General features: G+C 45.1%; 1 protein-coding gene across 10 annotated transcripts in view; it reads left to right on the top strand.

The window, feature by feature from the left end:
- Positions 1-25424, top strand: part of LOC132380236 (glutamate receptor ionotropic, NMDA 2C-like) — a 350379-nt gene that overhangs the window by 295054 nt on the left and 29901 nt on the right. For 9 of the 10 annotated variants that reach the window (XM_059948958.1, XM_059948959.1, XM_059948952.1 and 6 more), the window contains exons 7-11: positions 603-656; positions 19458-19611; positions 20478-20603; positions 20867-21096; positions 24662-24822. In XM_059948958.1, the coding sequence (XP_059804941.1) occupies positions 603-656; positions 19458-19611; positions 20478-20603; positions 20867-21096; positions 24662-24822 (725 nt within the window). The remainder of the gene's footprint in view (positions 1-602; positions 657-19457; positions 19612-20477; positions 20604-20866; positions 21097-24661; positions 24823-25424) is intronic. The other variant, XM_059948953.1, reaches the window with a different exon arrangement.

Raw genomic sequence — 25424 nt, 5'->3', positions numbered from 1 at the left:
AAGAGTCCCCCACTCTTTGCCTCCTGCCAGTCAGCCAATCTTTTATCTAGTGTAGTATCTTTCCTGTAATACAATGGACTCTAGTTTAGCAGCCTCATATCTGGCACCTTGTCAAAGGCCTTCTGAAAATCCTATTAAGCAGCCTAAGTCAGATACACAAAGAAATCGTGTCTGAAATGACGATCTACCTAAAGAGACTGAAGTAATTACATTGATGGATTGATTTAAGATCATGATATATAGTCATTTACTGTTTAAAAGCCAAAAATCAGGAGTATGTCATATCTAGAGATTACAAATTACTCAGTATCAGGGACAAGCTCATTTCAGAGGAGTACTCAGCTATCGTTCGATTACAGAAGCCAGCTTCAGACTGAATCTGTAATGACTATGTTTGTCTGTGAAATGTATTTTCACATTATCTTCAAAGAGGGAAAGCAGTGAGGTGAATTTATGTAACTATATTCTCTGGTGAGAGGATACAATACATCATTCCTCACATATAGGGTGTTATTGACTTTTAGAATGACACCATTCTGAATGTTACTGTGTCCTGGAACAGTTTGTGTAAGAACTCATTTCCTCTCTGTTCACCTTCACAGGAAGTGCAGGGTCGACGGCTCATGATGGGTGTGGCTCCTAGGTCAGAAAGAGAGGTTAGTGGCAGAATGCACTCTTTGAGGTGGGGTCAAGGATATGGGGTTAATGGAGAGCCTAATGCTTAGACCATACACACTATGGAAGGCTGCGAGTGAACGGCTGATTTTTTGGAGCGAACGGAGTTTTTTACCACTCGAGTTAAAGAGAGGCGAGACTGCACAGGCACATGACGTCAGCCAGTAGAGCGTAGAGGTTTTAAAAGGCAAGGAATCTTCAATGGCTTTTAATTCGGAGCAAGAAGGCTGCGAGTGAATGGCTGATATTTGGAGTGAAGGGAGCTTTTTACTGCTCGGGTTAGAGAGGCGAGACTGCGCAGGCGCGTGACATAAGCGCGTGGAAGGTTTAAAAAGAAGACCGCCATATCCAGTGGGCAGCAGAGTGATAGGGCTTTGGCGGTAACGGGACGAGGCGAGGTAGGTTTACCTGTGTTATTCGTGGAAAGGAGGTAGTATGTGTGTGAGGCTAGTTTTCTGTGCTCGGTGTCAGATGTGGGGGGTCCAGGAGTCTCCCAGCCTCCCGGATGGCCACATCTGTACCAGGTGTGTCGAGCTGCAGCTCCTAAGGGACCATGTTAGGGAACTGGAGCTGCAGCTCGATGACCTTCGCCTAGTCAAGGAGAGTGAGGAGGTGATAGGAGTTATAGGCAGGTGGTTACATCAGGGCCATGGGAGACAGACAAGTGAGTCACAGTCAGGAGGGGGAAGGGGAAGAATCAGGTACTAGAGAGTACTCCTGTGGCTGTACCCCTTGACAATAAGTACTCCTGTTTGAGTACTGTTGGGGGGGGGGGGGGACAGCCTACCTGGGGGAAGCGACAGTGGCCATGCATCTGGCACAGAGTCTGGCCCTGTGGCTCAGAAGGGTAGGGAAAGGAAGAGGAAGGCAGTAGTGATAGGAGACTCGATAGTTAGTGAGTCAGACAGGCACTTCTGTAGACTCGGAAAGAAACTTGGATGGTAGTTTGCCTCCCAGGTGCCAGGGTCCAGGATGTTTAAGATCGCGTCCAAGATATCCTGCAGTGGGAGGGAGAACAGCCAGAGGTCGTGGTACAAATCGGTACCAATGACATAGGTAGGAAAAGGGAAGAGGTCCTGAAAAAAGACTACAGGGAGTTAGGAAGGAAGTTGAGAAGCAGGACTGCAAAGGGAGTAATCTCCTGATTACTGCCTGTGCCATGCGACAGTGAGATTAGGAATAGGATGAGGTGGAGGATAAATGCGTGGCTGAGGGATTGGAGCAGGGGGTAGGGATTCAGATGTCTGGATCTTTGGGACCTCTTTTGGGGCAGGTGTGACCTGTACAAAAAGGACGGGTTGCACTCGAATCCCAGAGGGACCAATATCCTGGCAGGAAGGTTTGCTAAGGCAACTGGGGAGAGTTTAAACTAGAATTGTTGGGGGGTGGGAACTGAACTGAAGAGACTGAGGAAGAGGAGGTTGGCTCACAAATAGAGAAAGCTTGTAGACAGTGTGAGAGGGAGGATAGGCAGGTGATAGAGAAGGGACGCGCTCAGACCGAAGGTTTGAGATGTGTCTTTTAATGCAAGGAGTGTTGTGAACACTTAGATGAGCTTAGAGTGTGGATCAGTACTTGGAGATATGATGTGGTGGCCATTACAGAGACTTGGATGACTCGGGGACAGGATTGGTTACTTCAAGTGCTGGGTTTTAGATGTTTCAGAAAGGACGGGGAGGGAGGCAAAAGAGGTGGGGGCGTGGCACCGTTGATCAGAGATAGTGTCATTTGATCATAATTCTATCTCCTTTACAATAGCATTGGAGAGAGATAGAAACAGACAAGTTAGAAAAGCGTTTAATTGGAGTAAGGGGAATTATCAGGCTATCAGTCAGGAAATTGAAAGCTTAAATTGGAAACAGATGTTCTCAGGGAAAAGTACGGAAGAAATGTGGCAAACGTTCAGGGGATATTTGTATAGAGTTCTGTATAGGTACGTTCCAATGAGACAGGGAAGTTATGGTAGGGTACAGGAACTATGGTGTACAAAGACTGTAATAAACCTAGTCAAGAGAAAAGAAAAGCTTACAAAAGGTTCAGCGAGCAAGGTAATGTTAGAGATCTAGAAGATTATAAGGCTAACAGGAAGGAGCTTAAGAAGGAAATTAAGTGAGCAAGAAGGGGCCGTGAGAAGGCCTTGGCGGGCAGGATTAAGGAAAACCCCAAGGCATTCTGCAAGATTCTACAAGGTTCTATGGTTTTAAGTATATGAAGAGCAAGAGGATAAGATGTGAAAGAATTGGACCTAGAAGTGTGATAGTGGGAAAGTGTGTATGGAACCGGAGGAAATAGCAGAGGTACTTAATGAATACTTTACTTCAGTATTCACTATGGAAAAGGATCTTGGTGATTGTAGTGATGACTTGCAGCAGACTGAAAAGCTTGAGCATGTAGATATTAAGAAAGAGGATGTGCTGGCGCTTTTGGAAAGCATCAAGTTGGATAAGTCGCCGGGACTAGATGAGATGTACCCCAGGCTACTGTGGGAGGTGAGGGAGGAGATTGCTGAACCTCAGGTGATGATCATTGGGGATGGGAGAGGTTCCGGAGGATTGGAGGGTTGCACATGTTGTTCCTTTATTCAAGAAAGGGAGTAGAGATAGCCCAGGAAATTATAGACCAGTGAGTCTTACCTCAGTGGTTGGTAAGTTGATGGAGAAGATCCCGAGAGGCAGGATTTATGAACATTTGGAGAGGCATAATATGATTAGGAATAGTCAGCATGGCTTTGTCAAGGGCAGGTCATGCCTTACAAGCCTGATTGAATTTTTTGAGGATATGACTAAACACATTGATGAAGGAAGAGCAGTAGATGTAGTGTATATGGATTTCAGCAAGGCATTTGATAAGGTGCCCCATGCAAAGCTTATTGGGAAAGTAAGGAGGCATGGGATCCAAGGGGACGTTGCTTTGTGGATCCAGAACTGGCTTGCCCACAGAGGGCAAAGAGTAGTTGTAGACAGGTCATATTCTGCATGGAGGTCGGTGACCAGTGGTGTGCCTCAGGGATCTGTTCTGGGATCCCTGCTCTTCGTGATTTTTATAAATGACCTGGATGAGGAAGTGGAGGGATGGGTTAGTAAATTTGCTGATGACAGAAAGATTGGAGGTGTTGTGGATAGTGTGGAGGGCTGTCAGAGGTTACAGCAGGAAATTGATAGGATGAAAACTGGGCTGAGAAGTGGCAGATAGAGTTCAACTCAGGTAAGTGTGAAGTGGTTCATTTTGGTAGGTCAAATGCGATGGCAGAATAGAGTATTAATGGTAAATAACCTGGATGAGGAAGTGGAGGGATGGGACCCTGGTCAGAACCCACTTGGAGTACTGTGCTCAGTTCTGGTCACCTCACTACAGGAAGGACATGCGTTCAGGATATGACATTAACCAAGAGCTGGTTCTCGCTGTAACAGACATCCATCAAGTTCCCATCTATTCTAATCACATTTTCCAGCTTGCAGCCCATATTCTTCCCAGCCACACACACAAAATGCTGGTGGAATGCAGCAGGTCAGGCAGCATCTATAGGGAGAAGCACTGTCGACGTTTCAGGCTGAGACCCTTTGTCAGGACTAACTGAAAGGAAAGATAGTAGGAGATTTGAAAGTAGGAGGGGGAAATGTGAAATGACAGGAGAAGACCGGAAGGGTGGGGTGAAGCTAAGAGTCGGAAAGGTGATTGGCTAAAGGGATGCAGAGCTGGAGAAGGGAAAGGATCATGGGATGGGAGGCCAAGGGAGAAAGAAAGGGGGAGGGGAGCACCAGAGGGAGATGGAGAACAGGCAGAGTGATGGGCAGAAAGAGAGAAAAAAAGGGGGGAAATAAACTAAATATATCAGGGATGGGGTAAGAAGGGGAGGAGGGACATTAACAGAAGTCAGAGAAGTCAATGTTCATGCCATCAGGTTGGAGGCTACCCAGCTGGTATATAAGGTGTTATAGGGATGTTGCCTGGATTGGGGAGAATGCCTTATGAGAACAGGTTGAGTGAACTTGGCCTTTTCTCCTTGGAGTGACGGAGGATGAGAGGTGACCTGATAGAGGTGTATAAGATGATGAGAGGCATTGATCGTGTGGATAGTCAGAGGTTTTTTTTCCCAGGGCTGAAATGGTTGCCACAAGAGGACACAGGTTTAAGGTGCTGGGGAGTAGGTACAGAGATGTCAGGGGTAAGTTTTTTACTCAGAGTGGTGAGTGCGTGGAATGGGCTGCCGGCAACGGTGGTGGAGGCGAATAAGATAGGGTCTTTTAAGAGACTTTAGATAGGTACATGGAGCTTAGTAAAATAGAGGGCTATGGGTAAGCCTAGTAATTTCTAAGGTAGGGACATGTTCAGCACAACTTTGTGGGCTGAAGGACCTGTATTGTGCTGTCGGTTTTCTATGTTTCTATCTCAACTAAAATCAAACCACAAAATACAAAACACATGCTCATCATACTTGTTTATAAAATAAAAAACCTCTCACAGCGAATGAATGTAGAGGTTAACCAAGAAATTGATGGCTAATTATTCCAGCACTGTTGGTGGGGAAATGACTGAAAATCAATATTGGTGAAAAATAAACTTATTTGGAAAAGTTGAAAGTAATTTTTCATTATCAAATTACACAAATGTCACCACATACAACCCTGAGATTCATTTTCTTGTGGGCATAATCAATAAATCTATAGAATAATAACCATAACAGAATCAATGAAAGACCTTCCAACTAGGGCATTCAACTAGAGTGCAGAATACAACAAAAGGCCATAAGGCATGGGAGCAGAATTAGGCCATTCAGCCCATCTGCCATTCCATTGTGGCTGATACCAGATCCCACTCAACCTCATACACTTGCCTTCTCGCCACATCCTTTGATGCCCTGATTGATCAGGAAATGATCAAATTCCGCCTTAAATATACCCACGGACTTGGCCTCCACTGCAGTTTGTGGCAGAGCATTCCACAGATTCACTACACTTTAGCCAAAAAATTTCCTTCTTACTCTGTTCTAGAGGGTTGCCCCACAATTTTGAGGCCGTGCCCTCAAGTTCTGAATACTCCCACCATAGAAAACATCCTCTCCATATCCATCCTATCTAGCCCTTTCAAGATTTGGTAAGTTTCAATGAGATCCCCATGCATTCTTCTAAATTCCAGTGAGTACAGGCCCAAAGCTGCCAAACTCTCCTCATATGTTAACCTCTTCATCCCAGAATAATCCTTGTGAACCTCCTCTGGACTCTCTCAAATAACAACTTACCCTTTCTGACATATAGGGCCCAAAACTGTTGACAATATTTCAAGTGCAGCCTGACTGGTGCCTTATAAATTATCTCCTTGCTTTTATATTATCTCCTTATATTTATATTATCTCCAGCATTACCTCCTTGCTTTTATATTCTGTTCCCCTTGAAATAAATGCCAATGTTGAATTTGCCTTCTTTACCACAGACTCAACCTGTAAATCAACCTTCTAGGAGTCTTGCATGAGGACTCCTAAGAGTTTAATGTTGGAGTTTAATGCTGAGGAGTGTGAGGTTCTACATTTTGGCAGGAATAATCCAAATAGAACATACAGGGTAAATGGTAGGGCATTGAGGAATGCAGAGGAACAGAGAGATCTAGGAATAACAGTGCATAGTTCCCTGAAGGTGGAGTCTCATCTAGATAGGGTGGTGAAGAAGGCTTTTGGAACGCTGGCCTTTATAAATCAAAGCATTGAGTATAGAAGTTGGAATGTAATGTTAAAATTGTACAAGGCATTGGTAAGGCCAAATTTGGAATATTGTGTACAGTTCTGGTCACTGAATTATAGGAAAGATATCAATAAATTAGAGAGAGTGCAGAGACGATTTACTAGAATGTTACCTGGGTTTCAGCACTTAAGTTACAGAAAAAGGTTGAACAAGTTAGGTCTCTATTCATTGGAACGTAGAAGGTTGAGGGGGGATTTGATCGAGGTATTTAAAATTTTGAGAGGGATAGATAGAGTTTACGTGAATAGGCTGTTTCCATTGAGAGTAGGGGAGATTCAAATAAGAGGACATGATTTGAGAGTTAGGGGGCAAAAGTTTAAGGGAAACACGAGGGGGTATTTATTTACTCAGAGAGTGATAGCTGTGTGGAATGAGCTTCCTGTAGAAGTAGTAGAGGCCAGTTCAGTTGTGTCATTTAAGGTAAAATTGGATAGGTATATGGACAGGAAAGGAGTGGAGGGTTATGGGCTGAGTGCGGGTAGGTGGGACTAGGTGAGATTAAGAGTTCGGCACGGACTAGGAGGGCCGAGATGGCCTGTTTCCGTGCTGTGATTGTTATATGGTTATATGGAATGTGAGATGAAGAGGCCTTGAAAGTGAATCCATAGGTTGTGAGAACATTTCAATGATAGAGCAAGTGAAGTTACCCCTTTGGTTCAAAAGCCTGATAGTTAAACTGTTCCTGAACCTGGTGGTGTGAGTTCTCAGGCTCAGTGAGAAGAGAGCATGTCCTGGGTGGTGGGGGTTCCTGATGCTGGATGCTGCTTGCCTGTGTGTCCCTTTCATGCAGATAAGCTCAATCGTTGGGAGGCCTTTACCCTTCATGGAAAGGCATGAATTGATCAAGAAAACTGACCATGGATTGGTAAACGGCAAATTATATGACTAATAGGATTAAATTGGTGAGGTTTAAGCAGTGAAGGTTGATCAGGGTAGTGAAGTGAATCTATATGTGAATTCTTGGAAGGCATTCAATAAGCTGCCAGTAGCAAGGCTTTATTACAATAATGGACACCCAGGGAATTAAAGGAAAGGTGGCAGTGTGGACAGAAAACTGGCTGAGTGACAGGAACTGCTCGAGATGATGGGTGAGAGATTCACAGGGCAGTGAGGTGTCCTGTACAGGAGGGGTTGAGATCCATCTCTCATATTTACCAGGTTCTGGTGCAGTGAATATAATTCAGACGATGTGAAATGTAGCAAAGCCAGGGTAGTGAAGGAAGATTGTAGGATAGAATCTGCGAGCTGATACCCTGGGAAAAGGCAACACACTCAGAGCCATGAATTGAACATGAGTAACTTCCATTTGCCATCCTGGGGGCCTGGTGAATATGCGGAGCAGTGTCATCGAGGTGATCAAAAGCTTGGCCAAAAAGGGAGCTGATAAGCCTTCTGAAAGAAGAAGGGAAGTGAGAGAGGATGGACGTATTCAGGTGGGAAGTTCTTGACAGCAGAAAGCAGAGATGGCAGAAGTGCAGTGACTTAAAATCCGCAAGCAGATGGAGACTCAGTCCAAGCCAATCAATAAGGAAGTTTTCAGACCGTCATGGAAATTTGACCTTAATCAGGTGAAAAGTGTGTTTGACTCCTGAGTCTCATTTTGGGACCTTTACTTGGTACCAAGGAGAGAGAGGGCTGGTCTCCACCAGCACCCGACTCTACTCTTCTGTTACAATAGCATCCTTTTATGCAGTTCAGCGTAGAACAGCAGACTTATTATAATATATCCAATCATTGGATAGGAATATTACCACTCTAACAATATGTTACCATTTGCTAAGGAACGTGAGAGAAAGCAGCAGTTACAAGTTAAACTATTTTGCAGAGCTCAGCACGTTAGTTTCTGTTTCTGCGGTCGCAGCAGATTAGACTCGTACCTAATCTCGTAAGAGTTAGCTTGTACTGTTCCCTAATTGCACACAATGCTTCTTGCTTTGCAGTCCCCTTGACCCTGGTCACGTAGCTTATTAACCCTTTTCCTCCACACAGACTTCCCCAAACCATCCGCTCCTAGATCACATTGTCTGTTCCCTTGTGTTCACTCTCCTCAATTGCACCTCCCATTCTCAGGATTAAATTATTTTTTCCACTTTTGTGTCCACCTATCCACCCAACAATCAGTCAACCACGTTGATAAATGCCATGGGAAGTATAGAGCTGCATAGGAAAAGCTTTCTATTTGTCCGTTTTTCTGGCAGTTGCTGCACATTTTCTCCTGCTGCTAAACCAATATTGGATCTAGACTAAACTTTCTCTCCGTCCTTTTACTTTTCTGACCAGTCTGCCATGTTGAACCTTGTCAAACTTTCTGTTAAAATCCATGAAGATAACTTCAAACATGTTGTTCTCATTGCCCCTTGATGCACCATCAATAACTCTCGGAGACGGGAGGCAAACGATAGGCTTTTATTAGCAGCAAGAGACCACCACACAACATCCTGAGGGAGGAGCAGTGCCTCCAATCACCTTTATACAGGGGTCTGTGGGACGAGCCACAGGAGCAGTCAGCAGAGGGGCGTGTCCAGACAGGTATAAGTAGTTTACCACACCCCTCCTTGTAACCTTTTCAAAAAGTACTTCGTTAGTCAAATTCAGACCTCTATTATGCCACAGTAGCAGTGTCGGTGTGACACTATTACTGCTCCATGGGGGGGGGGGGTCAGAGTTCAATCCCAGCATCCTCTGTAAGGAGACTCTGTATGTCCTCCCCATGAAATGTGTGGATTTCTCCAGGTGCTCCGGTTTCCTTCCTTAGTCCGAAGTTCTGGGTGGATTAATGGGTCATGGTAAATTGTCCCATGATTAGGTTAGGGTTAAATCTGTGTTGTTGGAGAGTGCAGGGTGATTTGGCTTGAAGGGCTGGAGAGGCTTATTCCACATTGTATTGTTAGATAAAAATACAATACATTGCCAATATCCTGGCGGGGAGGTTTGCTAAGGCTGTTGTGGAGAATTTAAACTAGAACTGCTGGGAGGTGGGAACCGAACTGAAGAGATGGAGGAAGAGGTGGTTGGCTCACAATTAGAGAAATCTTGGAGACAGTGCGAGAGGGAGGATAGAGAAGTGACGCGCCCAGACTGATGGTTTGAGGTGCGTCTAATTTAATGAAAGAAGCATCACGAATAAAGCGGAGGAGCTTAGAGTGTGGATCAGCACTTGGAGCTATGATGTTGTGGCCATTACAGAGACTTGGATGGCCCAGGGGCAGGAATGGTTACTTCGAGTGCCAGGCTTTAGATATTTCAGAAAGGACAGGGAGGGAGGCAAAAGAGGTGGAGGCATGGCACTGTTGATCAGGGATAGTGTCACAGCTGTAGAAAAGGAGGAAGACATGGAGGGATTGTCTACAGAGTCTCTGTGAGTGGAAGTTAGGAACAGGAAGGGAGTCAATAACTGAACTGGGTGTTAAGGGGTCAATAACTCCAGGGACATTGAGGAGCAGATAGGGAGACAGATTCTGGAAAGGTGTAATAACAGGGTCGTGGTGGTGGGAGATTTTAATTTCCCAAATATTGATTGGTATCTTCCTAGAGCAAGGGGTTTCAATGGGGTGAACTTTGTTAGGTGTGTTCAGGAAGGTTTCTTGACACAATACGTAGATAAGTCCACAAGAGGAGAGGCTGTACTTGATTTGGTATTGGGAGATGAACCTGGTCAGGTGTCAGGTTTCTCAGTGGGAGAACATTTTGGAGATAGTGATGACAATTCTATCTCCTTTACCATAGTATTAGAGAGGGATAGGAACAGACAAGTCAGGAAAGTGTTTTAATTGGAGTAAGGGGAAATATGAAGTTATCAGGGAAGAACTTGGAAGCATAAATTGGGAACAGATGTTCTCAGGGAAATGTACAGCAGAAATGTGGCAAATGTTCAGGGGATATTTGCGTGATGTTCTGCATTGGTACATTCCAATGAGACAGGGATAGGATGGTAGGGTACAGGAACCGTGGTGTACAAAGAGTATTGAAAATCTATTCAAGAAAACAAGAAAGGCTTATGAAAGGTTCAAAAAAACAAGGTAATGTTAGAGATCTAGAAGATTATAAGGCTAGCAAGAAGGAGCTTAAGAGGGAAATTAGGAGAGCCAGAAGGGGCCATGAGACGGCCTTGGCAGACACGATTAAGGAAAACCCCAAGGCATTCTACAATTATGTGAAAAACAAGAGGGCAAGACGTGAGAGAATAAGACCAATCAAGTGTGACAGTGGAAAAGTGTGTATGGAACTGGTGGAGATGGCAGAGGTACTTAATGAATACTTTGCTTCAGTATTCACTACGGAAAAGGATCGTGGTGATTGTAGGGATGACTTACAGTGGACTGAAAAGCTTGAGCATGAAGACATTAAGAAAGAGGATGTGCTGGAGCTTTTTGAAAGCATCAAGTTGGATAAGTATCTGGGACCAGATGAGATGTACCCCAGGCTACTGTGGGAGGTGAGGGAGGAGATTGCTGAGCCTCTGGCAATGACCTTTGCATCATCAATGGGATGGGAGAGGTTCTGGAGGATTGGAGGGTTGCAGATGTTGTTCCATTATTCCAGACAGGGAGTAGAGATAGCTCAGGAATTTATAGACCAGTGAGTCTTACTCCTGTGGTTGTTAAGTTGTTGGAGAAGATCCCGAGAGGCAGGATTTATGAACGTTTGGAGAGGCAGCATGGCTTTGTCAAGGGTAGGTCGTGCCTTATAGGCCTGATTGAATTTTTTGAGGATGTGACTAAATACAATGATGAAGAGAGTGCAGTAGATGTAGTGTATATGGATTTCAGCAAGACATTTGGTAAGGTACCCCATGCAAGGCTTATTGAGTAAGGAAGCATGGGATCCAAGGGGACCTTGCTTTGTGGATCCAGAACTGGCTTACCCACAGAAGGCAAAGAGTAGTTGTAGACAGGTCATATTCTGCAATGGAGGGTGGTGACCAGTGGTGTGCCTCAGGGATCTGTTCTGGGATCCCTGCTCTTCATGATTTTTATAAATGACCTGGATGAGGCAGTGGAGGGATGGGTTAGCAAATTTGCTGATGACAGAAAGGTTGGAGGTGTTGTGGATAGTGTGGAGGGCTGTCAGAGGTTACAGCGGGACATTGATAGGATGCAAAACTGGGCTGAGAAGTGACAGAAAGAGTTCAGCCCAGATAATTGTGAGGTGGTTCATTTTGGTAGGTCAAATATGATGGCAGAATATAGTATTAATGGTAAGACTCTTGGCAGTGTGGAGGATCAGAGAGATCTTGTGGTCCAAGTCCATAGGATACTCAAAGCTGCTGTGCAGGTTGACTCTGTGGTCAAAAAGGCATATGGTGTATTGGCCTTCATCAACTGTGGGATTGAGTTTAAGAGCTGTAAGGTAATGTTACAGCTTTATAGGGCCCTGGTCAGACCCCACTTGGAGTACTGTGCTCAGTTCTGGTCACCTCACTACAAGAAACTATAGAAAGGGTGCAGAGGAGATTTACAAGGATGTTGCCTGGATTGGGGAGCATGCCCTATGAGAATAAGTTGAGTGAACTTGGCCTTTTCTCCTTGGAGCGACGGAGGATGAGAGGTGACCTGATAGAGGTGTACAAGATGATGAGAGGCATTGATCGTCTGGATAGTCAGAGGCTTTTTCTCAGGGCTGAAATGGCTGACATTTTTAACAGTTTTAAGGTGCTTGGAAGTAGGTACAGAGGAGATGTCAGGGGAAAGTTTTTTACTCAGAGAGTGGTGAGTACATGGAACAAGCTGCCTGTAATGGTGGTGGAGGCAGATACGATAGGGTCTTTTAAGAGACTCTTGGATGGGTACATGGAGCTTAGAAAAGTAGAGGGCTATGGGTAACCCAGGGTAATTTCTAAAGTAATTACATGTTCGGCACAGCTTTGTGGGCTGAAGGGCCTGTATTGTGCTGTATTGTGTTTCTATTTACAAATCCATTCTTAAATAAAACCTTTCCAAATGGTTAATAGGTTCCTTGAGTTGATGCCAGTAATTTTCCCAGCACTCCCTAGAGACTGCAGAGTTGATAGCACTTATGGAGTTGCAGGAAGAAATTTGAAAAGAGAAATGAGATTGTTTTTTCAAGCCATGTGTAAAGCTTTGCTGAACCTTGCACCAGTGTGATTCAGGAAGCACAGAGCTGATGGGCAAGCAGGGCCTGGTGCAGTCTCAGACATGGACAGATGGGCTCCAGGTTCCAGGTAGGAGGTAGGCCCGGAAAGCTTAAACTCAGAGGCAATGAGCACAGCAAAGAGATGGAGTCAGATGATGGTCAGAGATAGAAGAAGCTGGTTTCAATGGTGCTTTAAAAACGTACGTGGTTGACATGCCATCTCAAGGTATGGAGCCAGCTTGATTCACTCTCAGCTACCCGGGCAGACGATGTTGTTATGAACCCCGTAACTGGGTGTCTTACCAGCAAAGATAGGAGTATCCGTTGGAGTCTGGTAATACTATTTTTAACAGTATTTATTAGTAAAAATACACAAAAATAATATCAATGCAAGTATACAGATAATATACGTCATCAATACTAAACCTAAAAGTGCGGGTATAATAATCATCAATAAGAAATAAGCTCTATCGTTGTCTAGGGGATAATGAATTGTCCGATGGAAATATAAAGTTCAGTTCAGTTCATGCAGGCTGCGGTAGTTGTTGTTCACGGTGTTGCAATTGTTGGAGAGAGAGAGAGAAGAGAGAAAGTAACAGCTATTAACTTGCCGACTTTCCTTTTAAGATCTTGATCCGTCGATGCGTTGTTTTCTGTGGCCATTCACGTATGACCTCTCCGTCCTTTAGCTGGACTGTTCCGTGGAGAACTCCTCACCCAGACAAGGGTGGACACACACACAAGCCCCCACCGGTCTCATAGCGTCTCTCCTGGTGTGTCTGAGGGGTGTTCCCCAGACCTCACTTTTATCCCCACTCACGGGGTCTCAGGTGTTAATCAGGTTGGGATGATGCAATCCCTCAACCAGACCACTCTGGTTGCCCCCTGAGGGGTTTCAATGAATAGAACAGTACTCAATACACAATTCCTTCTTCAAGAGACAATAGCAGTAATCTCTCTCTTTGTCAATAGGAGACATTCCAACCTGTGCTGTGCCTCTCTCTCATAAATTTGTATGAGCTGTTAATTCTCTCATTTCCTTGGTATCAGAGCCGAATTGCGATTCTCAAAAGGGTGGGGGGTGACTCTGCACCCTTCTGCCCATCAGAGTTGCTCCTCATTCGTAACAATGTAGTCTGTAGCCTCGGGAGGTAGAACATGACAGGGTCTGCTCCATCGCTGCAGGGACTTGCAATTTAGAGGCAGGGAGGGCCATGGGAGGTGTCCCGAGGTAAACCGGGGGCAGCTGTTGCACAGAAGGGAACTGATACTTGAGTGATATAGCACACAACAGGCCTTTTGGTTCATCAAGTCAGCACGCACCCATTTGTGCTAACCCACGCTGACCTTCCCGCATCCTCATCAGACGCCACTACCAACCAACATGTCTCAGGATGTGGGAGGAAACTGGAGCACGCAAGGGAAATACATGGTCACAGGGAAAACGTGAACTTAGGCAGACTAAAGTCAGGATTTACTATATTATCTAAATGCCACCTTGAGGTGATGCTGTCGGAGGAAGAGTGAGGAGGTGAGAACTAGCAGGACAAAGGTAGGACACTCCTGGTTTATGTGGGTTACGGTGGGGAACTGGAAAGGTGGTTCGTGCCTGTAACTGGTGGGTATAAATGAAACTGAACAGCTGAACTAGGGTAAACAAGAGGAAATCTGCAGATGCTGGAAATTTAAACAAAACTCACAAAATGCTGGTGGAACACAGCAGGCCAGGCAGCATTTATAAGGAGAAGCACTGTTGACGTTTCGGACCGAGACCCTTTGTCAACAGCACTTCTCCTTATAGATGCTGCCTGGCCTGCTGTGTTCCACCAGCATTTTGTGTGTGTTGTTTAGCTGAGCTAGGGTGGTGGGAATGTGGAGAGAGGAGGGAGTTAGTGGAACAAGTTAAGCACAGAGAGAGGAAGACTACCTCTTGTACAGTTCCACAGTATGGTGTCTGTCATTTGCTCAGAGCTTAATTCAACAGTAGGGGGTTCAACCACCGAATGAGTGCAGACCAATCATACCAGTTGTTGAAATTCAGTAACTGCACAGCAATCATATCAAACAAATTACAAAATCAGGGCCACGCATATTAATTCAAAGTAAGGAACCACAATGCTGTCACACATACTAAATGTTTGAAATGCAAACCTCTCCCACTCACAAGTGTGAACCAGTCATACACAACATCTCAAAACTACAGGCACTGAATAAATCTGGGCCACTCGATCACTCATGCTGAATAAGTACAGTCTATTCCTTTTGGATAAATATACATTGCCTTGTGATAGTATTCAGCCCCAACCCTTTGTTCACATAAAATCAATTTAACTGAGAATTTCTATTTGCGAATCTCATGCTCCATTTTTCACAGTAGAGCTGTGAGGGGAAATTGTAAAGCAGGAAAAACTAAAAATTCAAAAACTGAAATGTCAGCAGTTCAAAAATTCCCCTTTGCTAAGTACTTAGTTGAACCACCTTCTCTCAGCGATTATAGCCAGTAATCTTTTTGGGTAAGTCTCTATTCGCTTTGCGCAATGTGGTGGAGCAAGATTTGCCATCCCTCCTTGCAAAATTGCTCAAGCTGTTCCAGGTTATTTGCCTTTCCAGAGATGTTCGTTTGGATTAAGGTCAGGACTCTGACTGGAGCACTCAAGGACACAAATTTTCTTCATTTGAGGCCACTTCATGTAGCTCTGTCAGTGTGCTTTGAGTCGTTGTCCTGCTGAAAGATCAATTTTCTCCCCATTGAAACATAGAAAACCTGCAGCACAATACAGGCTCTTTGGCCGACAATGCTGTGCTGAACATGCCCTTAGGTTAGAAATTAGCTTGGATTACCTATAGTCTTCTATTTTTCTAAGCTCCATGTACTTCTCCAGGATCCTCTTAAAAGACCCCATTGTACCCGCCTGCACCACTGTTACTGACAGCATATTCCACACACCCACCACTCTCTGCATAAAAAACTTACCCCTGACATCTCCTCCGTACCTACTTCCAAACACCTTACAACTGTGCTCTCTCGTGTTAGCCATTTCAGCCCTGGAAAACTTCAGACTATCCACGCGCCAAACATGAATCTGCTAAACAAGGTAAGAGCTGATGGTATTGATAGAAGATTGGCTGACTGGCAGGAGGCAAAGAGTAGGAATAAAGGGGGTCTTTTCTGGTGGGGGATGGTGGTGTGGAGATACGTCTCTACCAATGGAGGTGTAAGGCACTCCTTCCGTCCGCTAGCTTTCAGGTGTCCCGTGGACGAGGTGAAACCCCGAAAAGGGTCACATGAAGCCATGGAAGCAGGTGGTGGATGGTTTTATGAGCAGCTGGTGTATATCACAAGTTCAGGCTGTGCAACCACTGACGCCAGACAGACAAGGTCTGAAGAGTATTGATAATGGCTGGGGTCACCCATCTTGTAAAGTCACTGCCCAGAAGAAGAATAGTAAACCACTTCTGCAGAAAGCATTGGTCAGACTGCATTTGGAGTATTGTGAGCAATTTTGGGCCACTTATGTAAGAAAGGACATGCTGATATTAGAGAGGGTCCGGAGGAAGTTCACAAGAATGATCGTTGGAAATGAAAGGGTTAACATATGAGGAGTGTTTGATGGCTCTGGATAAGCTGGTGAGGATAAGCTCCCACTACTTATTAAATGCTCCCAATGGCATGTAACTGTAACACTTACCCACAGGCTGGTATATGTCTAGGGCAGGGGTCAGCAACCTTTACCACTGAAAGAGCCACTTGGACCCGTTTCCCACAGAAAAGAAAACACTGGGAGCCGCAAAACCCGTTTGACATTTAAAATGAAATAACACTGCATACAACGTTTTGTTTTGCCTTTATGCTATGTATAAACAAACTATAATGTGTTGCATTTATGAAATTGATGAGCTCCTGCAGAGAAAACGAAATTACATTTCTGCATGCAACAAAAACATTTTGAACTCCGAAAATAAGATGTTGGGTTGAAGGTTACTTTTAAGTAAAATACTCAACGTCTATTTGAGTCCTTCTTGTGTTTATGAAAAACGCTAAACTTAAATTTGCCGCCAGCAGCAAACCAAAAATAACGTCAGCCAGCTGTCAACCTGAAAAATAAAAGGACTATTTCACTGAACAATGAAAACATATGAATATACGTAAAATAATAGGCAATTAAAATATTTATCATACTTGGTCAGGTTGACTCACACCTGACAATGCAGTCGTATTCGGTAGGGATGGATCGATGCTTAGGGGAGTGACCGGGAAGGATAATGTGTTTTTTTCCTCTCTGAACTCACAGAAGCGTTTCCCAAACGATGTTTGCATTGCGATGATTGCAGAATGTAAATACTCCGAATTTATCATGTCGTGACCTTGTTTGAACTCTCTCAAATTGGGGAAGTGAGACAATGTGCCTTTCTGTAAATCTCTGGCAAGCACTGTCAACTTGCGCTCGAATGCCAAAACATCCTCCAACATGTGTAGGGCTGTAAGTCCTTACCCCTGAAGAGCTGTGTTCAGCGTGTTCAGGTGCGCTGTCATGTCTACCATGAAGTGTAGCTTTTCCAGCCACTCTGGCTGTTCCAGCTCAGGAAAGGTGAGCCCTTTGCTGCCCAGGAAAGTTTTCACTTCTTCCAGACACGCGACAAAGCATTTCAGCACCTCCCCTCTGGACAGCCAGCGATAAAAACACGTTGTAGCGGTGTGCTCACGCAGTCAGTAAACTGCAGTCGAATAACTTTATTCGAACTAAACAGCCTTGCTTTTAAGCCTCCCTCAACCCAGCCCCCATGGACGCAGATGCTGCAAAAGACGCGTACTCACAAACCCCCGTAGGCTATCTCCCTTAGCCGGAATGCTGGCTAATTGTGAGCCGTTTCGGATGTGCCAGGAAATGTGTCGCCACACTTAGATTGTACAAGATCACCATAATCTTCAAATTTAGAATTACATTTCAAAAGCTAACAAACTAACATAAAATACATTTTAATTAAATACTGACCAATTATTTCCCAAAGCCACAGGGAGCCGCAGCACAGAGGTGAAAGAGCCACAAATGGCTCGGGAGCCGCGGGTTGCCGACCCCCGGTCTAGGGGAAAAAGGAGATCCAGCCACTCTCCAACCCACCTCCCGTACACGCAGGTGCTGTGAGAATCGAGTTAATGCCTCGCGCCCGCCAACAGTATCAAACCCACAACAAATACCGTTATGAAATACACTTTAAAGAGTTTACTAAAATTAAAAAAATAGTAGGCAATACAATATATATATATATATATATATATATATACAAGGAAAAAAAACAAAAGGCGCCAACTTATCAAAGTTCAGTCTGTTTCGTGCACTCGTTGGAGCTCAATCCACGAACCAATCGACCCATCCGGCCGTCGCACCAGGGACCACCCCGGTGGTCTTACGAGCAGTCCAGCACACGTCCACCTTCTTCAGTGTCTTCCTCGGCCTCCCCCAAAAAACCCGCGAAAACCCCTCCCCCAAGTTCCCAGCATCACAAGACACAATGACATTCCCCATTGATTAACAAATGAATACAATTACCATATCAGCCATTCTAAAGTGAAACAACGGCGAGAGAAACACTTATCCGACAAAGAAACATTCCTACTTGTAACAAACCAACGAGGCCATTTTGAGTAACATACCCAGGACATTGTACATAACTCAAACAGCTTCTGACAACCAAGTCCTGCTCCTGGAGAGCCAGTGTGATTGTAGACCAATTGCAGGGGCTCCAGGTCTTTGCTTAAGCAGGAGCTGATTCTCAAAGCATTTCATCGCAATAGATGTGAGTGCAATTGGGTGGTAGTCATTGAGGCAGCTCACCTGATCTTCTTGGACAATGGTGTGGTTGTTGCCTTTTTGAAGCAGTTGGGAAGCTGCCACTGCAGAAGTGAGGGATTGAAGATGTCCTTGAACACTCTTGCCAGTTGGTTGGCACTGGTTTCCAGAGCTCTGCATGGTACACCATCAGGGCCCAATGCCTTGTGAGGGTCCACCCTCTGATGTCAGCATCCATGACAGAGGTCACAGGGTCACCAGATGCTGCAGGGATTTGTAGTTCTGTTCTCCCTTTCAAAGTGAGCATAAAAGGTGCTTAACTCATCTAGGAGAGAAGCAGCACAGCCATCCCTGATGTTAGGTTTCACTTTGTGGGAAGTTTTGGCCAACAAACTCTGCTGGAACTGATGTGCATCCAATTCTATCTCTAGGCTCAATCAGAATTTTTTTTCACTCTTAAGATAGTCTTCTGTAGGTCATACCTGGACTTCTCTAGTTCTGCATTGAGTGGCACAGATCTAGCCGTCAGCAGACGATGAATCTCCTGGTTCATCCACAGCTTTTGGTTTGGGTGGATCTCAAAGGCATACTCTCATCTAGACAGTCTTGATGAAGTCAGTGACAACTGATAGATTCATTTGGATTCGAAGACGAATCCCTGAATACTGTCCAGTCCACCATCTCAAAGCAATCCTGTAGGTGCTTCTCCACCTCCCTTGTCCATACTTTCTTGGTCCTCACCCCTACCACTGTTTTCTTTAGTCTCTGCTTTTATGCTGGGGGGGGGGGGGGAATACAGTCATGTGACCAGTGTGTGGGTGTGGGATGGCATGGTGTTGGTAGAACAGTGGGCAAATGTGTCTGCTCCTCCAGCTCCACAGGTGATATGTTGCTGGTGGATGTTCAGAGGCTTCTTCAAGTTGGCCTGGATGAAATCCCCCATGATGATAGAGGACACACTTCTTGTAGTTAATAATCTTTAATTGAGCCAAAACTTGATTAATTCCTTCTGCATTCATTCCAATGGCTTCACATTCTTCTGGCAATATCATTTGTATTAAAATCAAAACAACCTCTTATGCCAAATATAATAAAGATAAATCATTTTTATTTGGTAAATTCAGACTTATACCTTGGCTGTTGAGTGCTTCATTTCCACTTGCAGGTGTTCTACCAGAGGGCAGACATGGCCATCGGCTCACTGACGATAAATGAGGAACGCTCCGCAATCGTGAGCTTTTCTGTCCCCTTTGTGGAGACTGGCATTAGTGTGATGGTTGCCAGGAGCAACGGGACAGTCTCCCCATCAGCTTTCCTCGGTAAGAAAGGCAGCTTTGATGTGAAACGTCTATTGTTTTATCTGATCTAAAAGTTAAACATTGTTGACAGTACCAGGTGGTGTTTTGGACTCAGATGTGGAGACTGATCAAAAAAATACAAACACAGCCAATTACCAAACCAAGTGGGAAAATCCTCTCTGTTTATGTTTCAATGCATTTAGCAGGAATTTTTTGATTAAGTCCTGACTGATTTGGAGGAAATTGTATTTCATTAAGTACGTGGTGGCTGCTCATCATGTGTTGAAGATTAGCCTAGTGGTCAAACTGTGTTGGTAGTGGCTGGGTCTAATGATAAAGGCGGGCTCAGATGCTGGCTATGGAGTTCAGATATAGGCCGCGGCTCGATGGTGGAAACAAAAGAGACTGCTCGATGCAGCTAAGACCAGTGATAGCAACTGGGTCAGTGAGCACCTTCTACCCGCTGGGCTAGCAGGCACCCAGCACCCAATGGCTCGTGCAGTGACAGGTGCTTCCTATTTAACAGAAGGCAACTGGTTGCTGGGGAAGGGGTAAACTCACCTTCACCGGGCCTCCTCCGCACAGCAACAGTGGGACAGGACAGGAGAGGGGGATGGAAAGTCAGACTCACTTGGCAAGGAGGGGAGAAGTGGAGAGGAGTTTGGTTAAGCTTCAGAATTAACCTGAGTTTATGATCACACTTGTGATGTTGAGTCCCATTGATTGCATCTTCCAAGACAGGAGGGGAAATCCAAGCCTTTGGAAATCCAAAGTGAGACCCAGAGGAATTCCTTTAGGTTGTGGGTCAAACTGGAGAAGAATAGATACACTTTTAGAACTAGGCAAGGGGTCCACAGTTATCTCAGCTGCCACTCTTGCCTTTTCAGAGCCCTACAGTCCGGCTGTGTGGATGATGATGTTTGTGATGTGCCTGATGGTAGTTGCTCTCACTGTCTGTGTTTTCGAGTACTACAGCCCTGTCGGATATAACCAAAACCTCCAGAGCGGCAAGAGTAAGTTACCCATTTCTTGCATTGCCAGGGAGGGACTGGGAAAGCCTTGTATCTGGTTCACACTATTCCACGAGGTTTACGGTTTCCATTGAAATTTTCCAAAGACTATGAAAAGATTTCAGTAAACTGTTGGTGGTGGGAATGAATGGTCAAGAACAGGACAAAGTATAAAGAGCTTGTTTGTTTGTTGCTAGATTATGGAGTGAATGGAAGAACAACTTGGGAGCTTCTCTCACTCTGTGTATCTAACTGTCTTTCCACAGTTACAGGGGGTCCAACATTTACCATAGGCAAATCGGTGTGGCTTCTCTGGGCACTGGTCTTCAACAACTCTGTCCCCATTGAAAATCCCAAAGGTACAACCAGCAAAATAATGGTCTTAATCTGGGCCTTCTTCGCTGTCATCTTCCTGGCAAGTTACACCGCAAACCTGGCAGCATTCATGATCCAGGAGCAATTCATTGACACAGTCTCAGGTCTCAGTGACAGAAAGGTAAGGACCAAATATGCTATCACCATGCTGAAAACCATATGGATCCTCCACCAGCTCTACATCCTACTTGTAAACTCACTGCCCAGGGCTCAGCTCAAACGAGCCTCCCTCATCAGTAAGATCACCTACGCCTCCCCTTGTACCAAGGTACGCCAGGATAATCTTATGGAAGTGAATTGGTTTCCAAGGGCATGAAATGGCGTCTTAATGAATGGTGGAGAGATTCGGTGTTCAGTGGTCTCTCTGCAGATGGGGTGTCAATCAGGTCCCGACGAAGGTTTGTGGCCTGTCATGGGATGTCTTGTGTTAAGAATGGTTTCCTGGATAACCAAGACAGGTCATAGGGAATCCAGTAGTCTGAACAGCTGTCTTCAGGTGTTAATGAAGTCTTGGACTGTTAACTGGAGCTACCTAGCTTGTTCAGGGAGTTGTGGTATGTTAATACTAATGGGATTAGAACGCAGAACGCCATTAGCAGAGTGCAGACTGTTCAGCCTACAATGTTGTGCTGACCTTATAACCTACTCTAAGATCAATCTAACTCGTCTCTCCTGCATAGCCCTCCATTTTTCTACCATCCTTATGGGTTTCCAAATGGTCCGAATATATCTGCTTCGACCACCACCCTTGAACAAAGGAATTTGACATCCCTAATCCTCTGGTACTACTCCTGTGGTCAGTGAGGATGCAAAGTTCATTGCCAAAGGCTCAGCAGTATCTTCCCTTACTTCCCAAAGTAACCTGGCGTATATCCATCTGGCCCTGGCAACTTATCTATTAATGTTTTCCTAAAAGTCCAGCTCATCCTCTTCTTTAACAAGAACTCGTTCTAGCAGCACTGCCTGCTTTAATCTGCCCTCACAAACATCAAGGATTCCTCTCACTGAAGTATTCATTAAGGACCTCCCTACTTTCTCTGACTCCTGGGCAGTTCCTCTGCTATTCCTGATCTGTCCTACCCTCACTGTTCTTCACACGTGTAAAATGCGTTACAGTTTTCCTTAAACCTACTTGCCAAGACCTTCTTGTGTCTCCTTCGAGCTCTCCCAAGTCCTTTCTTCAGTCCTTACCTGGCTATCTTGAAACTGTAGAGTCCTGTCTGATGCTTACTTCCTAAACCTTAAGTAAGCTTTCTTCCTGGTCAGATCCCACTTGGGGTACTGTGCTCAGTTCTGGTCACCTCACTACAGGGAGGATGTGGAAGCCATAGAAAGGGTACAGAGGAGATTTACAAGGATGTTGCCTGGATTGGGGAGCATGCCTTATGAGAATAGGTTGAGTGAACTCGGCCTTTTCTCCTTGGAGTGATGGAGGATGAGAGGTGACCTGATAGAGGTGTACAAGATGATGAGAGGCATTGATCCTGTGGGTAGTCAGAGGCTTTTTCCCAGGGCTGAAATGGTTGCCACAAGAGGACAGAGGTTTAAGGTGCTGGGGAGTAGGTACAGAGGAGATGTCAGGGGTAAGTCTTTTACTCAGAGTGGTGAGTGCGTGGAATGGGCTGCCGGCAATGGTGGTGGAGGCGGATACGATAGGGTCTTTTAAGAGGCTTTTGGATAAGTACATGGAGCTTAGTAAAATAGAGGGCTATAGGTAAGCTTAGTAATTTCTAAGGTGGTGGCATGTTTGGCACAACTTTGTGGGCCAAAGGGCCTGTATTGTGCTGTAGGTTTTTCTATGTTTCCTCTTAACTAGATATTCCACATCTCTTGTCAACATGGTACCTTCACTCTGCTGTCCTCTCCCTGCCTCATGGGACAAACCTATCCAAACCTCCATGCAAGTGAACAACCTCCACGTTTCTGTTGTGCATTTCCCTGAGTACATCTGTTCCCAATTTATGCTGCCAAGTTCCTGCCTAATAGGACCATAATTTGCCCTCCCGCAATTAAATATTTCCCTATACTCTCTGTTCTTATCCCTGTCCAAGGCTATAGTAAAGGTCAGGGGGTTGTGGTCACCGTCTCTGAACTGCTCTCCCACTGAGAGATCTGACATCTGGCCTGGTTCATTGCCCCACACCAGATCCAATATGGCCTCTCCTCCAGTGTGTCTGTCTATATAAAGTACTTAATCAGGAATCCTTCCTGAATGGACATAACAAATTCTGCCCCATCTAAACGTTTTGCACGAAGGAGGTGCCAATCAATACTTGTGAAGTTGAAATCCCCAATGACCACAACTCCGTGTTATTTTTGCACATTTCCAAAATTTGCCTCATGATCTGTTCCTCAGTGTCTCTGTTGCTAATGGGTGGTGGAGCAGCGGGAGGGGTCTGTAGAATACTTACAACAGTGTGATTGCTTCTTTCCTGTCTCTGACTTGCATTTACACCGACTCTGTAGATAATCACTCCGTAATGTCTTCCCTTTCTGCAGCTGTGATGCCATCCCTGATTCACTCCTCCTCTTTTACCTCCCTTTTGAAATAGCTAAACTCTGGATACCCAACAGCCATTCCTGCTCTGAGAGTAGCCAAGTCTCTGTAATGGCCACAATACTGACCTATGCTTCAAGTTCATCAACGTTGTTACTGATACTTGTGTGTTAAGGGAGACATTTTAATCCATCCCACTGACTCTAATTTTGCCCTATCAACTGTATATCCTTGAGGTCTCCCATAAGTTCCATTGCACCCTACCCTTTTAGTACAGGTGATACTTTCCCTGGAAGAGATCCCAATGATCCATAACCCTGCCCTCTGCCACACATTCATCTGCCAAATCATTATTGTTGCATGGCACAACAGGAATCTAGAGATTACTATTCTGGAATTGGAATTCTCAGAGTCGACTCTGGGATTTTCTAGAGAGTTTGTTTTGAGGGGATTTTCAGTATGTGAAAGGAGGTGCTGAGGTTGAGTTTCAAGCAAGGGGGCCACCTCGGGCGGTGAGGTTGTGGTGGGTGCTAACATTGCCACTGATTATTAAAGGTATCGCAACAGGTAAGAGGAGATGTGGTATTCAGGAGATTCTTGGTGTTAAACTGTGTCCAAGAATGTGAAATGAACCCCTAGTTATTAAGGGGCATCTTGAGATATTGCTTGGTGTCAGGGAATCTCTTACTGTTGTGGTATAAATTTGATCGTAAGAGGCACCTTGATGAGTTACCAGATTGTCAGGTTTCTCTGGGATATTAAAACAGGACTGTGTCAGAGTGGTTTTGATCTGTTTAGGTGCATCTTCATCCAAAGATAGATATTTGGTTTCTGAAGCCGGGACTTGAGGCTCCTCTACCTCCATCCTGATGCAGCAGCAAGAAGACAACACGGCTGGATGGTGGGGGTTCCTTGATCTCAGATCTCATTGGATGAATATTTGGGTTTCTCATGTTCTAATCTCATATGTTTGGTGCAAAACGCAAGTTCCATTACTTGAGCCATAACTCCCACCTCTAAATAGTGAGTTAATTTTGTGGGGTGGTGCTGGGAAGGCCTGGGCAGTATCAATGAAGATCCTGCAGTGGCTCCTGTTCTCCTCTCTGGTGTTCCTACTGAATACAAGTGGAATTAATGTGGACTTGTCAGCCAGTAATGTGAGATTCCAGTGACATCTTTTCATGGACAGTTTCAGAAACCTCAGGATCAATACCCGGCATTCCGATTTGGCACAGTTCCCAATGGCAGCACAGAGCGGAACATCAAAAACAACTACCCGGATATGCACTCCTACATGACCAGATACAACCAACGTTCAGTGGAGGGTGCTCTGGCGAACCTGAAATCAGGGTAAGCTGTGGGTCTCATTAGCACACGGCATCTGGGTGGGATCTTCTGCCCCCTACACAGCCAGTCTTTGCTCAGGATGATGGCTGCTTTGGGCAAAATAGAAATGGAATTTCATTGGCTGATTGTAGATCTGGTGGCTACAAATATAGCTGTGCAATTTGGTGAGCAGTGGTGAGCTGGAACCTGCTGTCTATTGTGGGAGCGGAGATTATTGATAACTGTAAATCAGCAAGCGAGGAGTACAGTTCTGCAGTGTTACAGAGACTGAGCAGAGCACCACGCGAGAGAGCCAGCACGGATGACTGGCCCTCCCTCATACTTCAGCTCAGGTCGGTGCACCTCTTACAAAGGGAGGTCTTAGAAATTCAGGATCACTGTCTACTGCTAATTTCAGGAGAGTTACTTCCCCTCAGTTTTTTAATCCAATTTTTATGCACTGTTGCTGGAGGTGGCTGTGAGTGGAACGATCGTAATTGCATTAGACAGGGCTGATGGACCAGACGGACTTCATCTGCTTGTCTGCTACTTAAATCCGATAGAGGCCATTACGGGGATAGTGCAGATTCACCAAGATAACCTTAGACCCTCAGACCTACAAGGGA

Source organism: Hypanus sabinus, chromosome 23 (genome assembly GCF_030144855.1).
Source record: "Hypanus sabinus isolate sHypSab1 chromosome 23, sHypSab1.hap1, whole genome shotgun sequence".
Classification (NCBI taxonomy): domain Eukaryota; kingdom Metazoa; phylum Chordata; class Chondrichthyes; order Myliobatiformes; family Dasyatidae; genus Hypanus; species Hypanus sabinus.
This window is presented reverse-complemented; position numbering and strand designations above follow the sequence as displayed.